Raw genomic sequence first — 20,090 nt, 5'->3', positions numbered from 1 at the left:
CAGCCACCTCATCTGGCTCCTCTCAATGTGGAGGAACAGCGGCTCTACTCTGAGATCCTCCCGGATGACCTAGCTTCTCACCCTCTCTCTAAGGGAGAGCCCGGGCACCCTGCGGAGGAAACTCATTTCGGCCGCTTGTATACGGGATCTTGTTCTTTCGGTCACGACCCACAGCTCTTGACCATAGCTGAGGGTATGAATGTAGATCGATCGGTAAATTGAGAGCTTCGCCTTACAGCTAAGCTCCTTCTTGACCACAATGGACCGATACAAAGTCCGCATCATTGCAGACGCTGCACCGATCCGCCTGTCGATCTCCTATTCCATTCTTCCCTGACTCGTGAACAAGACCCCAAGATACTTAAACTCCTCCACTTGGGGCAGGATCTCATCCCCGACCTGGAAAGGGCACACTACCCTTTTCCAACTGAAGACCATGGTCTCAGATTTGGAGGTGCTGATTCTCATCCCAGCCGCACCACACTCGGCTGCGAACCGCTCCAGTGAGAGTTGGACATCACGGCTTGATGACGCCAACAGAACCACATCATCTCCAAAAAGCAGAGATGCAATACTGAGGCCACCAAACTGAGGCCCCCTCTACGCCTTGGCTGCGTCTAGAAATTCTGTCCATCAAAGTTATGAATAGAATCGGTAACAAAGGGTAGCCTTGGCGGAGTCCAACCCTCACCGGAAATGAGTCTGACTTACTGCCGGCAATGCGGACCAAACTCTGACACCGGTCGTACAGGTACTGAACAGCACGTATCAGGGGGTTCGGTACCCCATACTCCCGAAGAACCCCCCACAGGACTCCCCGAGGGACACGGTCGAACGCCTTCTCCAAGTCCACAAAACGCATGTAGACTGGTTGGCCGTACTCCCATGCACCCTCGAGGACCCTGCCGAGGGTGTAAAGCTGGTCCCCTGTTCCACGGCCAGGACGAAAACCACACTGCTCCTCCTGAATCCGAGATTCGACTTCCCGACGGTACCCTACTCTCCAGCACCCCTGAAAAGACCTTACCAGGGTCGAGTCGAGGTCAGCAGCACCCCATCCCCACTATACACAGTGCACTGATTCCCCCCCCCTGAGACGCCGGATGATGGACCAGAATTTCCTCGAAGCCGCCTGGAAGTCTTTCTCCATGGCCTCACCGAACTCCTCCCGTGCCCGAGTTTTTGCTTCAGCGACCACCAAAGCTGCATTCCGCTTGGCCAGCTGGTACCCATCAGTTGCCTCAGGAGTCCCACAGGCCAAAAAGGCCTGATAGGACTCCTTCTTCAGCTTGACGGCATCACCAACGGGTTCAGGGATTGCCGCCACGACAGGCACCGACCATCTTACGGCCACAGCTCCGGTTGGCAGCCTCAGCAATGGAGGCGCGGAACATGGTCCACTCTGACTCGATGTCCCCCGCCACCCCCGAAATTCACAATAAAAGCACCTTCACCTTTAACATACTTGCTTAACACTACTTTTCTATTTAGACAGGGCTTTAGCTGCATCGAATAGGTACATTTTGCAGCAAACAGCTGGGGATGGGTTCCACTGAAAGAAAAAGACTTCCTGAGGATGTGTGGGACAAATACAAGTATTGTGATGGAGGTCTGACCTTAGGTGACATGTTGTTGCTGATGCAGAAAGCCAGGTGCTGCTGGATGCTCTCCATGCTATGGCAGTGCTGCTGTTTGGTTGTCCTCAAGTACTTCTGCAGGGCCCGTGCCATGGATGGGAAGATGGCTTGTGCTGCCTCTCGCGGATCCATCACATCTCCTGGAGCTTTCTTCTGCTCCTCCTCCTTCATGTGCTTTATATGAGTGAAGGCCTCTTCTACAGCAACCACCAGTCTAGGAGCAAAATGCAGTGAAGGGTGACATCATGGGTCAATGCTATACAGGTGCATCTCAATAAATTTGAATACTTGTAACCATTGTATTTCAGCTTTGCAATTCCAAAAGTGAAACTCATAAATTATACAGATTCATTCAACACAACAAAGTACTTTTCAGAAGGCCAATTCCAACCTCAATTCCATATTAAAATCTTTTTGACTGTTTCTTCTGTAACATTCCAATGATAAAATGTGGGTTTTTGTTAGCTGTTTGGAGTTGGTGCTTCATTTATATATTTGGAAGACATTTACCTCATCTATCCTTTGGTTTGACTTCCAAGCAAAAAGTGGAGAGACGAGTACTGTATGGTGGCAGTGAACTCAACTCGCTTAACAACAATGGTTTTGAGTTAAGAGTTTGGTCACAAAACAAATTCAACATGTATCTCAAGGCACCACTGTATTATTCAAAACTGATAATTCAAAAGCAAAATAGCACTTGATCATGTTGTTGATATGGTTGTCTTACATTTGAAATGTTTTGTCAATGTTTCTAAGCAATTTTTTATTTTCTCTATTTTTAAATGCTATTAATCATGTAAAGCACATTAAGTTACCTTGTGTATGAAATGCGCTATATAAATAACTTCGCTTTGCTATGGTGAATGGTAACAATTGTGTTGTGTTTGAGTGTCTGTTGTGGAGTATTTCAGTCAGCAAAAAATAAAATAAATAAATAAATAAATTTAAAAAAAACGTTTTTTTTTTTGCAAATTCTGTCCAAGTCTGGGGACCTTTAAGCAGTATACAAATCAACTCCAAATGTGGCTGGATTCAAGATAATTCTGCAAGTGTTGATTAAGATGAAGATGATGCAGAAGGTCCCCTGATTGCTGCCACTCACCGTGCTCTACGTTTGCGGACGCGCCTCTCATGCTCGGCCTCCTCGTAGTAGAGTTCGTTGTGGCTGGAGTCCCGGCAATGGGCGGCAGCTGCGATCATGGCTCTGGACTGGGAATGTGCCAGCCCTGTGGCTGCATTGTTCTCTGGACCTGTCACAGTGCATGGAAACGAAAGATGCAGAAAGGAAAGAATTACTCTTACTTACTCTCATTTGCTGCAAAGGAAGTGAGGGCATGATTTTATATCTATTAAACCTTGTGCGTTTTGTCTTATCATTCAGTATTACTTTGAAAAGTTTGAGCTTTAATATCCTTCAAAGCTATTTTTGTACTGTCACAAAAGTGAATTCTAGAGCGTGATCCTGACTGGTGCAAATGCACGCTAAAAGATGGCAGAGCTAGTAAATTATTCATGTAGGGCAGAGATGCCGCATGAATGGAATAATTCATGTACGTCGCAGCTGGGAGTTTTTCAGCAAATCCGACTTGGAATGACTCTGGTTAGTTGGGATGTATGCATTATTTTGTTCCAAACAGTTTACAGATTTACAACTCTGAGAAAACAATACAAGCAGCCAATAACTTGTCAGGCATCATCACACTTGCTGAATTAATTTGGAGGAGCAATTCAACAATAGTGGAAATAAATAGCACAGACTTGAGAGAGGATGACGGGTGAAAACAAGGGTAAAAGAGGTGCAAGAGGGAGAAACAAGTTGTGAGCCATTCCCTCTTTACATGGAGACAAGTGCAGGGAAAAAAATAAATAAAGTGAGCCAGGTTAGTGCACTTGTGTGATGCCTGAGTATACTTGAGGACAGGTGATAATTTAACAGCAGCTGACTGTTACATTTACACAGTTGACTGAATAGTTGGCATTAACCCGTGGCATGCCAAAAGCCGGTGTGTGTGTGCGTGTGGGGGGGGGGGGGGGGGGGAAGTGTTACAAAATGTAACATTTACAAGGTATTACAGTATGTGCATATAAATGAGAAGCATCAGCATGGAGTTGACTTACTGTTCAATAAATAGGCTCTGAGTTTAGCTTTAAAGACTTAAAGAGACAACATGAGGAGAGGAGACAGTCAACGAACGACACACACAATTTTAGTTAAGCAGGAGAGGCTAGAGGCACAGCATGATCTTACACAATATAACACACACCTTCAGCAGGGGCTGCTGGAAAGTCCCCATCCACGTTGTACACCTTGAGACCAGCCAGGTGCTTGGCGGTGCGCGACTTGGAGGCGGACAGCAAAGCTGGGTTATGGATGGCGAAGTCACAATAGTAGTGTTCCAATATGGTCAGTGCTGCCCGCTGAATACTGCACATATAAAGTGTAACTCATCATGTTCATAAATTTAAAACTTACACTCACCGATCACAACATCATGTATACCATGGTGCCTTGAGATATGAGTGACCTAACTTACTATTTCTTACGAGATATTAGTCGTTTTTTTTGCTTTGACTTGCAAGCAGAAATTTGAGATATGAGCACTGTACAGTTGCAGTGAACTCAACTCATTTCACAACAAGCAGTAGTTCGGCAGATGGTGAACAATTTTTCAAAAAAGAGGCTTCAAACTGCTTATTTCCCAGTTGAAGTTGACTGTCAAACCAAACATAAAACAAAGAAAATTACTCGTGCATTTAAAACAACCACATAGTTTTGGCTTAGAAAGGTCTGCTGACCTTAATGTTAACAAACAATGCAAAACGTTATCGACGGGCTAACGAATGGCTTCAGTGTCGCAGTGTTATTTATAACTTTAAGCAACGGATATTTGAACATAAGCGGTGCAGCAACACGTGGACAATACTAATAGGCATATATTCTCTATTCTCTATGAAGAACAACTAATACTACCTCAGCTTACTGAGAAATTGTAACCACCTCCATGAAATGGCCGTATGTCTCTATTAAGCTGCTCCCCAGTGGCGAAGGCGTGTACACCAGAAGAATCATCACAAATTGAAGCAAAAAATGTGTCAAAAACTAGTTTTTTTACTTATGTCATTACTGTATGTCTTATGAAGTACAATATTATAAAGTGCTGATTTTTTATATTAAAAAACATTAATTATTTTTGTTTTTTGGGGGAGGATGGGATGGATTAATGGCACTTCCATTCATTTCAATGGGGAGCGATGATTTGAGATAGGAGTGTTTTGAGTTATGCATTTCGTCACGGAACGAATTAAACTCGTATCTCCAGGCACCACTTATTTGCACAATCAAATGAGATCTAATACAAGAGCTAAAATTAAATCAGCTTTTACAAACATAATGCTCGGTTTTAAATGTGAATTCATCTAATCACATTTATTATTGTGCTTGTAGTTTATAGTGATTAACTGCACCGGTTCATGTGGAGGTACTTTTAGCTACTTCATTTTCCTTTTTCTATTCTATTATTCTTCTTCTAACCACTAATCATACTGCCTCAGGTTTTCGGACACTAGTCTGTCTAAAATATTTACACGTATGTCCTTCTTCATTTAGAATTGTCATAAGTCAACCAGACCCATATGTCCTAATTCTGGGGTTGACAGTATACTGTTAGTTTTCATTGCAGTTCAGATGTTTAATTAGTTGCTTGTTCTCAATGGCAAAAGTTGTTGTTGATAAATAAAAACAACACATATTTGTGAGAAGAAAAAAAACAACAACAAAAAACAGGAGTCTTCATATCCATACAGCCGCAACACTTATGCAGCACCAATTCTGTATAATTATTGTGGAAAAGCACAGAAAATACACAAAACAAGAAATTGTTGAGTGGGCTATCCCCCGAGCCACATTAGGTCAATTATTAAGCAGAGCAAGCAAGGAATGTGTACAGAGCGTCTGTAACTCTTTCAGGCTGGGAGGAATGCATTCCTATTCAATTGAGAAGGTCTGACAAAAGGAACACCCAAAAAAGGCATTTGTGTTCATCTTACCCTAAAACTAACATCTCAGGTGGGGCTTCATGCACAAAGAAATTTTCTACCAAAATTCATACTGACAAGCCTTAAACCTTCTGGGGTAATATCCATTGGACCGACGAGAATATGCTGGAGCATTTTAGCAAGTCACAACAGCACTATGTTGACAAATTAGTGGTGGAACAGTTCACAAAATCCAACGTTCCATTTGTAATTTTGTTTTGTCACGGTTTTTGGTTTGGTTTGGTACAGGTTACTTACTACCTCTTAGTAAAATCATTCATTTCTTCTATCGTTAAAAGTGAAAGTATGTTCATTGCATGATTATGAATTGTTATTTTATTATGATTTTTTTTTTTTTATTCATCAGAAATGATATATTTTGCTGTTCTCTCTTTGCCAGCGATGTATAGTGACAGACAGAACAATTTAATGCTCTTCCATTGCATGGCAAAAGGTACAATAAGCTTGTGTATCCACCTGATGCAATTCATACAACATAACAAGCCAACTGCATAGAAACATACCGGCTTTGTGTTGAACAAAAGAGGCCCAGAATTCACACGAAGTGCATCTCTAACTAAATTGAAACAAGACAAGGATCACAGTATTCATACTTTTTATATATTTCCTAGGTGGTTGACCATGAGGCGGCAAAGTTCTGAGGACCCGGGTTCAAATCCAGCCTCCCTGTGTGGAGTTTGCATGTTCTCCCTGTGCCTGCGTGGGTTTTCACCAGGTACTCTGGTTTCCCTCCACATTCCAAAAACATGCATGGTAGGTTAATTAAAGACTGTGGGGCCAATTATATATTACTCGTGCACTCACTGTAGTAGTCTCGCCACGCTGCACTATTTGCATATCTGTTGTTGACCAATACTGGGCACTCATGCCAGAGTAGCATCTGCTCCATTTCCACACTGCAACATTTGCACAATCAACATCGTCCCAGATTATCGCACTACTCGTCACTTTAAACTGCGTACACTCCTTGAAGTCTCGGCGCCCTTTGCACAATGGTCACTGCATCGGACTATTGCAATATTAGTCATTCGAACTGCTCTAAGCGCTAGAGGACTCTGCATCTTTTTGCACAATTGTCCAAAAAATTTTTTAATTGAAAAATGTACCGGCATTACCAGATAACTAGCAACCCTTTATTGCTCAGTGACTGTTTTTTTGTCAACATCTTTATGTTTCAAAAGTGTTCTCTGTCAATTGACTGTCTGTTGTCGTACTACAGCGGCTCCAACTACCGGAGACAAATTCCTTGTGTGTTTTTTTGGACATACTTGGCAAATAAGGATGATTCTGATTCTGAATTGTCCGTAGGTGTGAATGGTTATTGATACAGTGCAGTGACTAAAAGTATTGCTCCCCCCTTCTCAAATTCTAATATTTTCATATAGTTTCCCCACTTTAATGTTTAAGATCATCAAACAAATTTAAATATTAGACAAATATAACACAACTAAACTTAAAATCCTGTTTTGAAATGGCGATTTCATTCATTACGGAAAAAAACTGTGAACATTTATCTGGCCCTCTGTGAAAAAGTAATTACCCCCCTGGTTAAATTATGAATTAATTGGGCCTAGTCACTATTTTTGGTTAATTTTCACTGATCACACCCCAAGCCTAATTACCTCCAGATCTGTTCATTCAAGAAATCACTTAAACAGAATCTGTCCTGGTAAAATTAAGTCCGACAAAAGATGTAAAAAAGCTGTAACAAAATGACACAATCCTAAGAAATTCTAGAACAGTCTAGAAATAAAGTAATTAACATCTATCAGTCTGGAAAGGGTTACAAAAGACATTTCAAAAGCTTTAGGATTCCAGCGAACCATAGGGAGAGCCATTATCCTCACATGGATAAAACATTGAACAGTGGTGAACCTTCCCAGGAGTACCCGACCTACAAAGATTACCCCAAGAGAACAGCAATGACTCATCCAGGAGGCCACAAAGGAACTCAGGACAACTTCTAAAGAACTGCAGGCCTCCCTTGCCTCAGTTAAGGTCAGTGTTCATGACACAATAATAAGGAAGAGACGTGGGCAGAAAGGGCATCCATGGCAGAGTTCCAAGACGAAACCAACTGCTGACCAAAAAGAACAAAAGTTTGTCTTGCTTTTGCAAAAAAAAAATAAAAATAAAAAAAAAAATAAATAAATAAATAAACATCTGAATGATTCCCAAAACTTTTGGGATAATATTATATGTAATTATAAACCATCCCAGTCTGCTCTCTCTAACTTTGTCTCCAAAACATCTAACCTTGGCCATCCCTCTGATGAGCTCAGTTCTAATTTTATCCAACCATTCCTAGAGCGAACCTCAACATCTTAATTTCCGCCACCACCAGCTCTGCTTCCTATTGTCTCTTCAGTGCCTCTGTCTGTAATCCGTACATCATGGCTGGCCTCATCACTGTTTTATAAACTTTGCCCTTCATCCTAGCAGAGACTCTTGTGGCACATAACACCCCTGACATCTTCCTCCACCCGTTCCAACCTGTTTGGACCCGTTTCTTCACTTCCTTACCACACTCACCATCGCTCTTGACTGTAGACCCCAAGTATTTAAAGTCCTCCACCCTTGCTCTCTCTTCTTCCTGAAGCCTCACTCTTCCCCCTCCACCCCTCTAATTCATGCACATATATTCTGTTTTACTTCGGCTAATCTTCAATCCTCTCCTTTCCAGTGCATGCCTCCATCTTTCTAACTGTTCCTCCACCTGCTCCCACAATGTCATCTGCAAACATCATGACCCACGGGGATTCCAGTCTAACCTCATCTGTCAGTCTATCCATCACCACTGCAAACAGGAAGGGGCTCAGGGCTGATCCTTGATGCAGTCCCACCTCCACCTTAAACTCCTCTGTCACATCTACAGCACACCACACCGCTGTTTTGTTGCCCTTATACATGTCCTGTATTATTCTAACATACTTCTCTGCCACGCCAGACTTCCACATGCAGTACCACAGTTCCTCTCATATGCTTTCTCTTGATCCACAAAGACACAATATAGCTCCTTCTGACCTTCTCTGTACTTTTCATCAACATCCTCAAGGCAAATTAATGCATCTGTGGTACTCTTTCGAGGCTTGAAACCATACTGTTGCTCGCAAATATTCACTTCTGTCCTGAGTCTGGCCTCCACTACTCTTTCCTATAACTTCATTGCGTGGCTCATCAACTTTTATTCCTCTATAGTTCCGACAGCTCTGCACATCACCCGTGTTCTTAAAAATGGGCACCAGCACACTTTTCCTCCATTCCTCAGGCATCTTCTCATTCCCGCTAGAATTCTGTTGAACAAGCTGGTAAAAACTCCACAGCCACTTCTCCTCGATGCTTCCATACCTCCACAGGAATGTCATCAGGACCAACTGCCTTTCCATTTTTCATCCTCTTTAATGTCTTTCTAACTTCCCCCTCACTAATCATTGCCACTTCCTGGTCCACCACTCTTGCCTCTTCTGCTCTTCCTTCTCTCTCATTTTCCTCATTCATCAACTCCTCAAAGTACTCTTTCCATCTGTCCAGCACACTGCTGGCACAAGTCAACACATTTCCATCTCTATTCTTAATCACCCTAACCTGCTGCACATTATTCCCTTCTCTATCCTGTATAGCCAACCTGTATAGATATTTTTTTCCTTCTTTAGTGTCCAACCTGGCATACATGTCCTCATGTGCGTCATGTTTGGCCTTTGCCACCTCTACCTTTGCCCTACGCCACATCTTAATGTATTCCTTTTGCCTCTCCTCAGTCCTCTCAGTGTCCCACTTCTTCTTAGCTAACCTCTTTCCTTGTATGATTTCCTGTACTGTGAGGTTCCACCACCAAGTCTTCTTCTCTCCTTTCCTGCCAGAAGATACACCAAGTACTCTCCTGCCTGTTTCTCTGATCATCTTGGCTGTAGTGGTCCAGTCTTCTGGAAGCTCCTCCTGTACACAGAGAACCTGTCTCACCTCTTCCCGAAAAGCCGCACAACACTTTCCTTTCTCAGCTTCCACCACATGGTTCTCTGCTCTGCCTTTTTCTTCTTAATCTTCCTTCCCACCACCAGAGACATCTTACACACCACCATCCTATGCTGTCAAGTCACACTCTCCCCTACCACTACCTTACAGTCGGAAACCTCCTTGAGATTAAATCATCTGCACAAGATGTAATCCAACTGCGTGCTTCTACTTCCGCTTTTGTAGGTCACCCTATGTTCCTGCCTCTTCTGGAAAAAAAGTGTTCACTCCAGCCATTTCCATCCTTTTTGCAAAGTCTACCACCATCTGTCCCTCCAAGTTCCTTTCCTGGATGCCGTACTTACCCATCACTTCTTCATTCTTCAGGGGCGGACGTTGTTAACCCGGGCCACGACCGATCCGGTATGGAATTCTTTAGACGAACGCTCATATTTGTTTGGCAAAATTTTAAGCCGGATGCACTTCCTGACGCAACCCTCTGCATTTATCCGGGCTTGGGACCGGCCTACAGTTTACACTGGCTTGTGTCCCCCACAGGGCTGCAATGGAAAATGTATTTCGTTTATTTATACAAATATGATATCATGCATATAAACATGAACAAAGCCCAAAGACCCTCTATTGTCATCTTTGGTACATCTGTGGTGACATCTCGTGTTTAAAAAAAACACATTGTACCTGCAGACATGAAAGGTTCCTCTGGGTTCTTTGAGGGGCTGCCTTCCTTATTCTCCCGAACGAGGCGGAAGTGCTCGGAACTGATTTGCCAAATGCATAAGTAGTTTGCGCATGTACCAGATTCTCATCTTTTTGGCTCTAAACACCACCACAATGGATTTGAAATATATTTAATCCAAATCAGTCACACGGTGTAGGAATTACAACATCTTGTGTATATGCCTAGCAGTCTCCCACTTTTCAGGGGCTAGCATGCTAGCATGTCATATCCTCGAGTGAAGCAACGTTACCGTGGTAATCAACACACCTCAGTCACGACTCACAAACTTAGCGATTTCCAGTGAGTTGTAATTTCATGTTGTCTGTTGTATGTACCAGAGATCTTATGTTGGAGAGATACAGATGAGGTAATGCCATTGTAAGCCTACTACAGTTCTTCTACCGAGTCTGTAGCTCTACCAACGCAAGATCTCTGGTGACCAGCCCCGCTGCAATATCATTAGCTGCTGCATTGGTGGAAGGGCTCGACGCTGATGACCTGGCATGTGTGACGCCATCTTGGCTAACTTGCTACATTGCTCTGGAGTGTACACACTGTTTCACCTAAGTGGTAAATGAGGAAAAAAAGTTACGCGTGAATCGATCTGGACACATGCGGCCCAAACCGTGTGGAGGGTTTTGAAAAAACGTTTCACCCCGATTGCAAAATTGAAGAATACAATAATGTTAGGTTACGGTCTGGTTGGGGCTGCTTTTCTCCATCCAGCACAGAGTGTCTTAACACATACAGTATTCTCCAATCTTCCCATTGCTTGCTGCTTCTCTCACCTGAGTTGTCCCAAGTTGTAGTGTCTGGTCTCGCCGTCTGTGGAACGTGTGACACACACAGAGTAGTAGGGCTGAAGCTGCCTTAACTCCAGCAGCACGATGGCCAGGTAGTGAATGAAGAGTAGCGCGTCCACCAGTGACACAGCATATTGCACGATCCCCTGGTAGTTTTCATCCTAGAGGGCACATGCATGAGGAATGAAATGAGAGTAGACCACTGAGAGTCACTACATTTGCAAAGACAAGCGAAAAGCAGGTATGAAAGCAGATGTAGGACAAGATGTGGAACACATGAATATTAAATTATATTTCAAAGCACTGCAATATTTGTGTATTTCCTTACAAGCATGCTAGCATTAGAATTACCACATACCACAGTAGGGAAAATAAGTTTGTCAGTAGTGTTCTAATCTTGTTACATTACCCCATGTAAAACAGCGGAATATATTCTTTTTGACAAAAGCATTGGGACACCGTTTTTATGTTACTTTAATAAATTAAGGGTCACACTGTTATTCTTCATCTTATTGAGACTTTGGAACATTTCTACGATTATAACGTTATAGGACTAATGTGTGCAATGTCCTCAAATGTGCTTCTGGATGAATGAACTGGATAAAAATTGCCATAAACTGATTAGTTTAATGCTAATCAAACAATGCAAAATGCCATTGACATGCTAACAGTTAGTATGAATTGTTGCAGTTTTAGAAGAAAATTATGTTATTACTCTGTTTTTCTAAAGTATAATATAGTGCTTCTTTCATTTTAAAAAACAAAATTTCGTTTTTTTAAGGGAGGAGGCTGGAACAAATTAATGGCATTTCCATTCATTTCAATGCGGAAAGACGATTAAAGATACAAAATTATTTTGAGTTACGAGCTTAAATTTAACTCTTATCTCAAGGCACCACTGTATTTAGCATGCATTCAGCACCAGATCATGTTCTCACCTGCGAATCTAGTATCCTCACGCCATAGAACAACCAGTAGGAGACCACAAAGAGCAGCACCAGAACAGCAAGCAGAGCCCGGAATACAAAGAGGCGCGGGAGGCTGGCTCGTGGTGGCCGGAAGAAGAGGGCCCAAACAGCAAGCAGCAGGATGAGCAATTTAAAGGCCACAGAGATGAAGAGGCCTTCACAGGCCGTGCCACAGCTCTGCAGCTTCTCTGGCCAGAGCAGGTGCGGGAGGACCATGAAGGCCAGCGGTGAGAAAAAGACCAGGAGGCCCAGGATCACTGCAAGGATGAGCGTAAAATAGCGGCGGCAGTCAAGCCCCACACTGTCCTCCAGGTCCTTGGTGATGCGCACAATGTCTTCCTGAGAAAGGCTGTGTTCCGACGTGCCAGTCACGGCCGTGGTGGTCTCACCCCAGTTGTCATCCTGCAAATATGGGCAACACATTTCAAATAAGGTGAAATGAGCAAGATGTTCCTTTAGCTTACAATGCTTTTAATTGTTGACTGAAAACGTACAAGAAGAACGAAAACATACACAACACAATTTACCATTCAACGAGCAATCTTTTAAAGCCCCAGCAATGCCACAATACAATTCCTCCCTAAAAATATTATATCCAATGACACCCCTTAAAATAGTAGGGCTGAAACAATTTATTGAATAACTTGAATTTTTGTAACACAAAAAAGTTAAAGTAAAATCTCTGCCTCGAAACTTTAAAGTGATCGTTTTTCCACAAGGACTAATGTTTCTACATACTACGCACTACTCCGTGTAGAAATTTGGCATGATTTAGTAATTATATTAAATAAATGGTAAAAAAAAACAATAATAATCATGCAGGCATAGATGAGTCGGTACGGCCACAACTGACAACCTAGGCGCTTAAAGACGCAGACTGGGAAAGTTAGCCACTTAACGGCCAGCGCTAACCTGAGCTCACGAGAGCCAACTCGACACTCTCATTTGCCGACTACCATGTCAATCACCAGGCAAAGCCCCAACTGTTATAGCCACACACACTCAGTGGAACATGATGATGGCGAACTCAAGTGGACAACAATAAAAGTGGCATTTTGCAAAATACATTTTCATCTGATTACTTAATTAATCAGTGGTATAATTGGTAGAATAATTTATTCTAAAAATATTCAATAGCTGCAGCTCTACAAAATAGTCTTCCTTATTTCATTATTTCTTTTCCATTTACAGTATATTCATCCAACAGCACAGGCAGGTAACATTCTTTGAGAGAAACATCCATCCATCCATTTTCTGAGACGCTTATCCTCATAACTTAAAAATAAAAAATAAAACATTTCAAAAATAAAGTCTGCCATAGAATTTAGACAAAAATCACTTGCTTATGTCAAGAAAACAAGGATTATAGTGTGACATTAAGTACTTTTTCAGTGGTGTCCCATGTTCCAGCAAAGCCAATGTCATTATTTTTCAGGTCAAAGGCAACCTTCTGCAACTTAGCTGACAATTCAGAAATATGTGGAACGTGTGACAGTAGCCGAACCTCAACTCAAGCACCTTGAAAGATTTTCTGAAAAAATATTGCTTAAATGTACACACTTTGGACACAAACTGTCACAATGGGTAAGGTCTGCAAATGAAGCAGCTGCCAGTACACCTCGTCAGACTTGTGCGCTCTGCTTTTTCTGTTAGGCTATTGTCCTTAGTCAATATGGAGTGTTAAAAGATGAAAATAAGAAGAAAAGAAAACTATGCATGGAAGTTAGGATACAGTGGGTATGGAGAGTATTCAGACCCCATTAAATTTTTCACTCTTTGTTATATAGCAGGCATTTGTTAAAATCATTTAAGTTAATGTACACACAACACCCCATATTAACAGAAAAAAACTGAATTATTGAATTTTTTGCAGATTTATTAAAAAAGAAAAACAGAAATATCACACAGCAAATAAGTATTCAGACCCTTTAGTTGCTGCTGCTAAGTATAACTCAACCAGTTATTAGGTTTAGGGGGCATTACGTTTCACACCGGGCCAGATGAGTTTGAATAGTTTTTTTTTTCCTTAATAAATGAAATTGCCATTCAAAAACAGCATTTTCAGTTCACTTGGCTTATATTTGTCTGATATTTACATTTGTTTGATGATCTTAAAGTGGGGAAACCATGCAAAAATATAAGAATTTGAGAAGGCAGCCAATATACGGCACTTTATACCAGGGGCATCAAACTCATTTTTGTCACAGGGCCATATTGTAGTTACGGTTTCCCTCAGAGGGCCGTTGTGTCTGTGAAACCATAAAAATCTTGAATCGTCTCATCATATTTACACACGAAATTTATGAACTAGTTTTGGAATCAGAAATCAAGGGTCATGGGTTGTTCATGTTTGGTAACAAAAATGTTTGCAGTATCTCAACATTATCATTTATGATATATGCCATCCATCCATGATATATGACAATTTGAAATTTCGGTGCAGATTTGAACTGGAATCATGGACGTTGACACACATGATTTGCCTTCGCGGGCCACATAAAATCAAGTGGCGGGCCGGATCTGGCCCCGGGTCCTTGAGTTTGACAACTATGCTGTACACATTCCAGTGTTGGTACTTTGCAACCCCAAAAAGAAAAAAAGAAAAAAAAGCAAGCACTATGTGTTTGCAGTCGCGGTCCTAGCTTGAATGGCATCGTGTGCTGGACCCCCCTTGGCTTTTAACTACTGTATTTGTGAAGATTGTTTTCTCTACCAAATTAATAGTTGTGGTCTATTTAAATAATCAATTTGATATTTGATAATACAGATTATGTATTTTTTAAAAGATCTTTACAGTGCCATAAAGCAACAATTCTCAGTGGTCTTTTACATGTTTGAAAACAGGGTTTCACATATGTTCATTTTATAGCATTGAAAGTGAAGTCAAAGTCTAGTCAAATTAAGGTTTTTTTATGATTGACGTCTACGTCAACTAATGTTAACTATTGCATTGTTTCCGCACCAAATCCCATACTGAACCGAATCGTATCATTCCGCCCTTAAAAATATCGCTTTTAAATTGAATCGTAACATGTGCATCTAGATACAGTGGGTACGGAAAGTATTCAGATCCCCTTAATTTTTCACTCTTTGTTATATTGCAGCCATTTGCTAAAATAATTTAAGTTCATTTTTTTCCTCATTAACGTACACACAGCACCACAGCTTTATTAAAAAAGAAACACTGAAATAGGAGGCACGGTGGACAACTGGTTAGAGCGTCTGCCTCACAGTTCTGAGGACCGTGGTTCAATCCCCGGCCCCGCCTGTGTGGAATTTGCATGTTCTCCCCGTGCCTGCGTGGGTTTTTCCGGGCACTCCGGTTTCCTCCCACATCCCAAAAACATGCCTGGTTGGTTAATTTACAGCTCTAAATTGCCCATAGGTGTGAATGTGAGTGCGAATGGTTGTTTGTTTGTAGCTGCCCTGCAATTGGCTGGCAGCCAGTTCAGGGTGCACCCCGCCTCCTGCCCGATGATAGCTGGGATAGGCTCCAGCACGCCCGCGACCCGAGTGAGGAGAAGCGGCTCAGAAAATGGAAAGATGAATGCGGCCAATTACAGGGATATCCTGGAAGAAAACCTTCTCCAGAGGGCTCAGGACCTCAGACTGGGACAAAGTTCACCTTCCAACAAAACAATGACCCTAAGCACACAGCTAAAATAACAAAGGAGTGACTTCAAAACAACTCTGTAACTGTTTTTGAATGGCCCAGCCAGAGCCCTGACTTAAACCCAATTGAGCATCTCTGGAGAATCCTGAAAATGGCTGTCCACCAATCTTCACCATCCATCCTGACAGAACTGGAGTGGATCTGCAAGGAGGAATGGCAGAGGATCCCCAAATCCAGGTGTGAAAAACTTGTTGCATCATTCCCAAAAAGACTCATGGCTGTATGAGCTCAAAAGGGTGCTTCGACTAAATACTGAGCAAAGGGTTTGAATACTTATGGCTGTGTGATATTTCAGTCTTCTAACTTGGGCTCAAAGTTACTGTATAATCAGTTCTGGAAAAAATTAAGACACCAAATACTGTACCTTTCTTGACCATTTTTTTCCTGCAAATACATGCTCTCAATGAGTGGTTCTCAAACTTGTTACATGAAGTCCATCCATCTATTCTCTGTACCGCTTATCCGCCCTAGGGTCATGGATGTGCTGGAGCCTATCCCAGCTGACTTTGGGCGAGAGGTGGGATACACCCTGAACTGGTCGCCAGCCAATCACAGGGCACATATAGACAAACATTCCTTCATGATTCAATTAAAATGTATTGCATATAAGTTACACAAATACTGTACCGAAATGAATTGAAAATGAACAGTTCTTAAAGATTACATGCAAATGTATGGAATTTAAAAGTTAAATACAACTGAACTGTATTTAGGCAGTTTCTTTCATGTAGCACTAAAGGTGTAAAACACTTCAATACTTATGCTTTTATCATTTTTAGGTTTGAGTAATATCTTTCAGTAATATTTTACTGTTTCCAGTGTTTCCTCAAAGGGAGCCCCCTGCCCTGGGATGGGCTGTGGTGCTACCGTTGATTATAATATACTACTAGATCGCTTTGAAATACGTATTGGTATTACAGGCCCAGCACTTTCTTGGTTTAGATCTTATCTCTCGGATAGGACGCACCATGTAATACATGGTAATGTGACCTCTGAGTATTACAATGTCACTTGTGGAGTCCCGCAGAGATCAGTACTCGGCCATCTTTTGTTCAGTATTCATATGCTGCCGCTTGGCGATATTATACGCAAATATAAGATTAGCTTTCACTGTTATGCCGATGATACTCAGCTATACATGCTGTTAAAACTAACTAGCCCATGCGATTACGCTAATCTGGAGTCGTGTCTTGCTGAGATTAAACAGTGGATGTCCTGTAACTTTTTGCTCATCAACCCTGAGGAAACTGACCTGTCGATTATTGGCCCTGCTAAACATAGCCACTTGTTTAACTCATTCACTGCCAGCCGTTTCCTGAGCAGGGAACCCGTAGACTGCCAGGTATCTTCAAGCAATTTCACTCATTTTTCAAGTCCCACAGAATATTGTGTACCACGACTATCTCAACACCAAAACCACCAAAAGAAAGATCTGAGTCTCTTCTTTCACCAGAAAAAGAAGTTTGTCTCTAGCTTATACCATTCTTTAGTAATCAGCAGTCAAATATAGGTTACTTTCAGCCAAATCTGTTTCTTGAGGGGAAAAAAAAAAAAAAAGAAAGCCTTTTTGTGAAAGCAGACAGATCAAGTAGAACAATGACTTTGACACCAGTATTTTTTTTCTTTAGTGAAAATCTCAAACGTGCACATAAAGCAACACTGAGAAAGTACTTTTGACAGAAAACTTTATTTACAAGTATAACAGTGTACACAATTTACATTAGAAAGAAATGCATGAACAAATGGGGCTGCGACACTTGTACTTTCTTCCTCGCAATTCTCCTCCTGTACCGTTTGCTCAATAGTCCAGGTTTTTATTACCTTGCGCATAAAATCTAGCAAAATTGTATCCACATCTGGATTTTATTCTTTGGTGGCGGTGAATGGGATCTTGTGTGGTTGTCATTGTCCTTGAAACCAGTCCATACTTCAGCTTTCAGCACAACCTGTGCAATTTAGAAATATAACTATTACTATAAAAATACATTGTTGAAATTCCTGTCGACGGGACGTGGAGGAAAAAAAAGCTTTCAATTACCTTTTTTGTTGGCACTGCGTACCTGGAATTGGAGTCGAACGTCTGCTGGATGAATAACCTGTAAAATAAATAAAAAATAAATACGATTACTAGAGAATACTTTTTATTGATGATGTGTTTTGCAAAGGTAAAAAAAAAAAAATGCCTTTCTTCTTCGCAATCCTAAAAGATGTTCGACTTGCGGGTGTTGAATTACTGTGAGATGGACGAGCTGTAAATGGAAAATTCAAATCAGTTCTGGCAACTGGTGGGACTAAATTATGCTTTTATGTAACAAGGATTGAAGGAGCGTGTTCGCTCGCTAAATGTAGCTAACGCGAGCTGCAACCGAGTTACCTTCGTCTGCAATATCATCCGGAAGAAGCTCCGAATGAAGCTTGGGTGCTTCTAGGCGATCCAAAGGGAGTTCACTCATCACGATTCCGGATCCCATTTACTCAAATCCTGGTCGGCAGACGATCAGCTGGCAAGCGGCCGAGAGCATCTTGCCATATGGCCGGCCATTTTTGGCGATAGCTTTGCAAGAAAGGGATCGCTCGGAACGTCATTCTTTATTCCATTGCATGTTCTAAGGCGTCATCCCTGTCAGTCGCAGGAATATTTTTCTTGTCTTGGCGCAATAAATTTTATTTTGCTTTGGTCTCCTTTTTTCGCCCTCAGAGCTGCAGCTGTGTTATGCTTTAATGTGACATTGCATTAGTGGTTGATTTCTTTGTACACGTCTGAAAGTTAATAATTGCATCGCAGAACTGGATTGTGTTCAACTTTTTTTTTCTAGTCTATGGATGGAAGAGGAGGTTGTCTAATCATGTGAGAAAGGAAGGGATAAAAAATGGAAAGCAGAAAAAGAAAACAGTGCTCGATGCCAACTGGGCTCAACTGACCTTTGGGTCAGACTGTATCCGCAAGTAATGAAGGTCAGCCATGTTAGAGCAGAGCCCTTATAACAACAACGATAAGGACTCTTTGCATGGCAGTCACAACAAACTGCCGGCACAAAGCAGAGGAAACACCGGCTGTCGCGGGGGTGGGGGTTTAGGGCTGGGTGGCTGGGTGAGGAGGAGGAAAGTACTTTGGGAAAGAAATTAGTCTCTGGCCTATGTGTGAGAAGAGCATGTTGAAATACAACAATGGAAGGTTTGAACTAGAAACGTACATTGTATATTTACTAAATTTACACTGTGCTAAAACACACCAAGTGGTCACAAAAAAAAAGGATAATTGGTTCTCTCTTTATGAAGACTTTATTTATTTATTTACAAGGTCAGTGCTTGGGCTTAAATAACATCACCTGCCGGACACAACAGAAATCTTTTGTTCTTTGAGTTGCAAAATGAACAAGGGAATTATCCATTCATTTTTCATATCGCTTATCCTTAATAATCAAAAGAATAACCTTTGCTCAAAATGCGACAAAAAGCTAAATTATAGGTATTTGTGTAAATATTTGGGAATTTTTGCATTCACCAGATAATTGAAAGCAAAAAAGCAAGCAATAGATGCTATATAGACTTACAGTTAATTCTTTACAAATATAGAGAGACGTGTTTAGTGATAGCATATACAATATCGGACATTAAAATCGTTAAATAAATTGACTATTTGGTCTTCCCTGCTGCTGATGTTTCAGCAGTTGAAACTATCGCAGAGGAATTACTACACAAGTAGCAAAGCAGACAATGAGATGTCTGACTTGGATTCATATGGTAAAAGGGTAACGCGACGCCAGATCCCAGTGGGGCTTACAAGAACAACAAAAAATCTCAACAAGAGCTCCACATCCTTCGTTACGATTAAATCAAAGCACATTTTGGGCATTTTAATATGAACTCAATCATTACAAATCAACTACGCTTCACAAGGTGGGTTAATACATCTCTAATCTTTTCCAGACTCCCAGACCAAAAATAGACAGTAGTGACCCACATTTCGCCATAGGATTAACCAATTAAAGACAACAGGTTCCCAGTCTCCTTTATTACATGAAAGTAGGTGAAAGAGAGGAAGTGGCAAGGAGCAGACAGAACTTAAACTTCCCCATAGCAGTTCAATAAGACAACTATTTAAAGCGATGGAATGATCCACAAAGTGAGGACCTTAGCTATATTAAATTACTACTGAGAATATTGCAGTGTACAGTCTCCTTTTGTTTGATAAATATTTAAGTCAATAAAACTTCATATTTTTAGGATTGCTAAAAAGAAACAAAGAGATCCAAAAAGACT

At 41.5% G+C, this 20,090-nt stretch overlaps 1 protein-coding gene and 1 long non-coding RNA gene across 6 annotated transcripts in view; both read right to left on the bottom strand.

Annotated features, from left to right (window-relative positions):
- LOC133406149 (vang-like protein 1) overlaps positions 1-20,090 on the bottom strand; it is a 56,844-nt gene that overhangs the window by 1,454 nt on the left and 35,300 nt on the right. For 4 of the 5 annotated variants that reach the window (XM_061683518.1, XM_061683527.1, XM_061683536.1 and 1 more), the window contains 5 exons: positions 12,125-12,556; positions 11,172-11,347; positions 3,902-4,062; positions 2,740-2,887; positions 1,617-1,851 (listed from right to left, as the gene is read on the bottom strand). In XM_061683518.1, the coding sequence (XP_061539502.1) occupies positions 1,617-1,851; positions 2,740-2,887; positions 3,902-4,062; positions 11,172-11,347; positions 12,125-12,556 (1,152 nt within the window). The remainder of the gene's footprint in view (positions 1-1,616; positions 1,852-2,739; positions 2,888-3,901; positions 4,063-11,171; positions 11,348-12,124; positions 12,557-20,090) is intronic. The other variant, XM_061683554.1, reaches the window with a different exon arrangement.
- On the bottom strand, positions 17,496-18,001 carry LOC133406171 (uncharacterized). Its single transcript, XR_009769034.1, has 2 exons — positions 17,866-18,001; positions 17,496-17,773 (listed from the first exon to the last, which is right to left on the bottom strand). It is a non-coding gene; the product is annotated as an uncharacterized LOC133406171 (long non-coding RNA).

Source organism: Phycodurus eques, chromosome 1 (genome assembly GCF_024500275.1).
Source record: "Phycodurus eques isolate BA_2022a chromosome 1, UOR_Pequ_1.1, whole genome shotgun sequence".
Classification (NCBI taxonomy): domain Eukaryota; kingdom Metazoa; phylum Chordata; class Actinopteri; order Syngnathiformes; family Syngnathidae; genus Phycodurus; species Phycodurus eques.
This window is presented reverse-complemented; position numbering and strand designations above follow the sequence as displayed.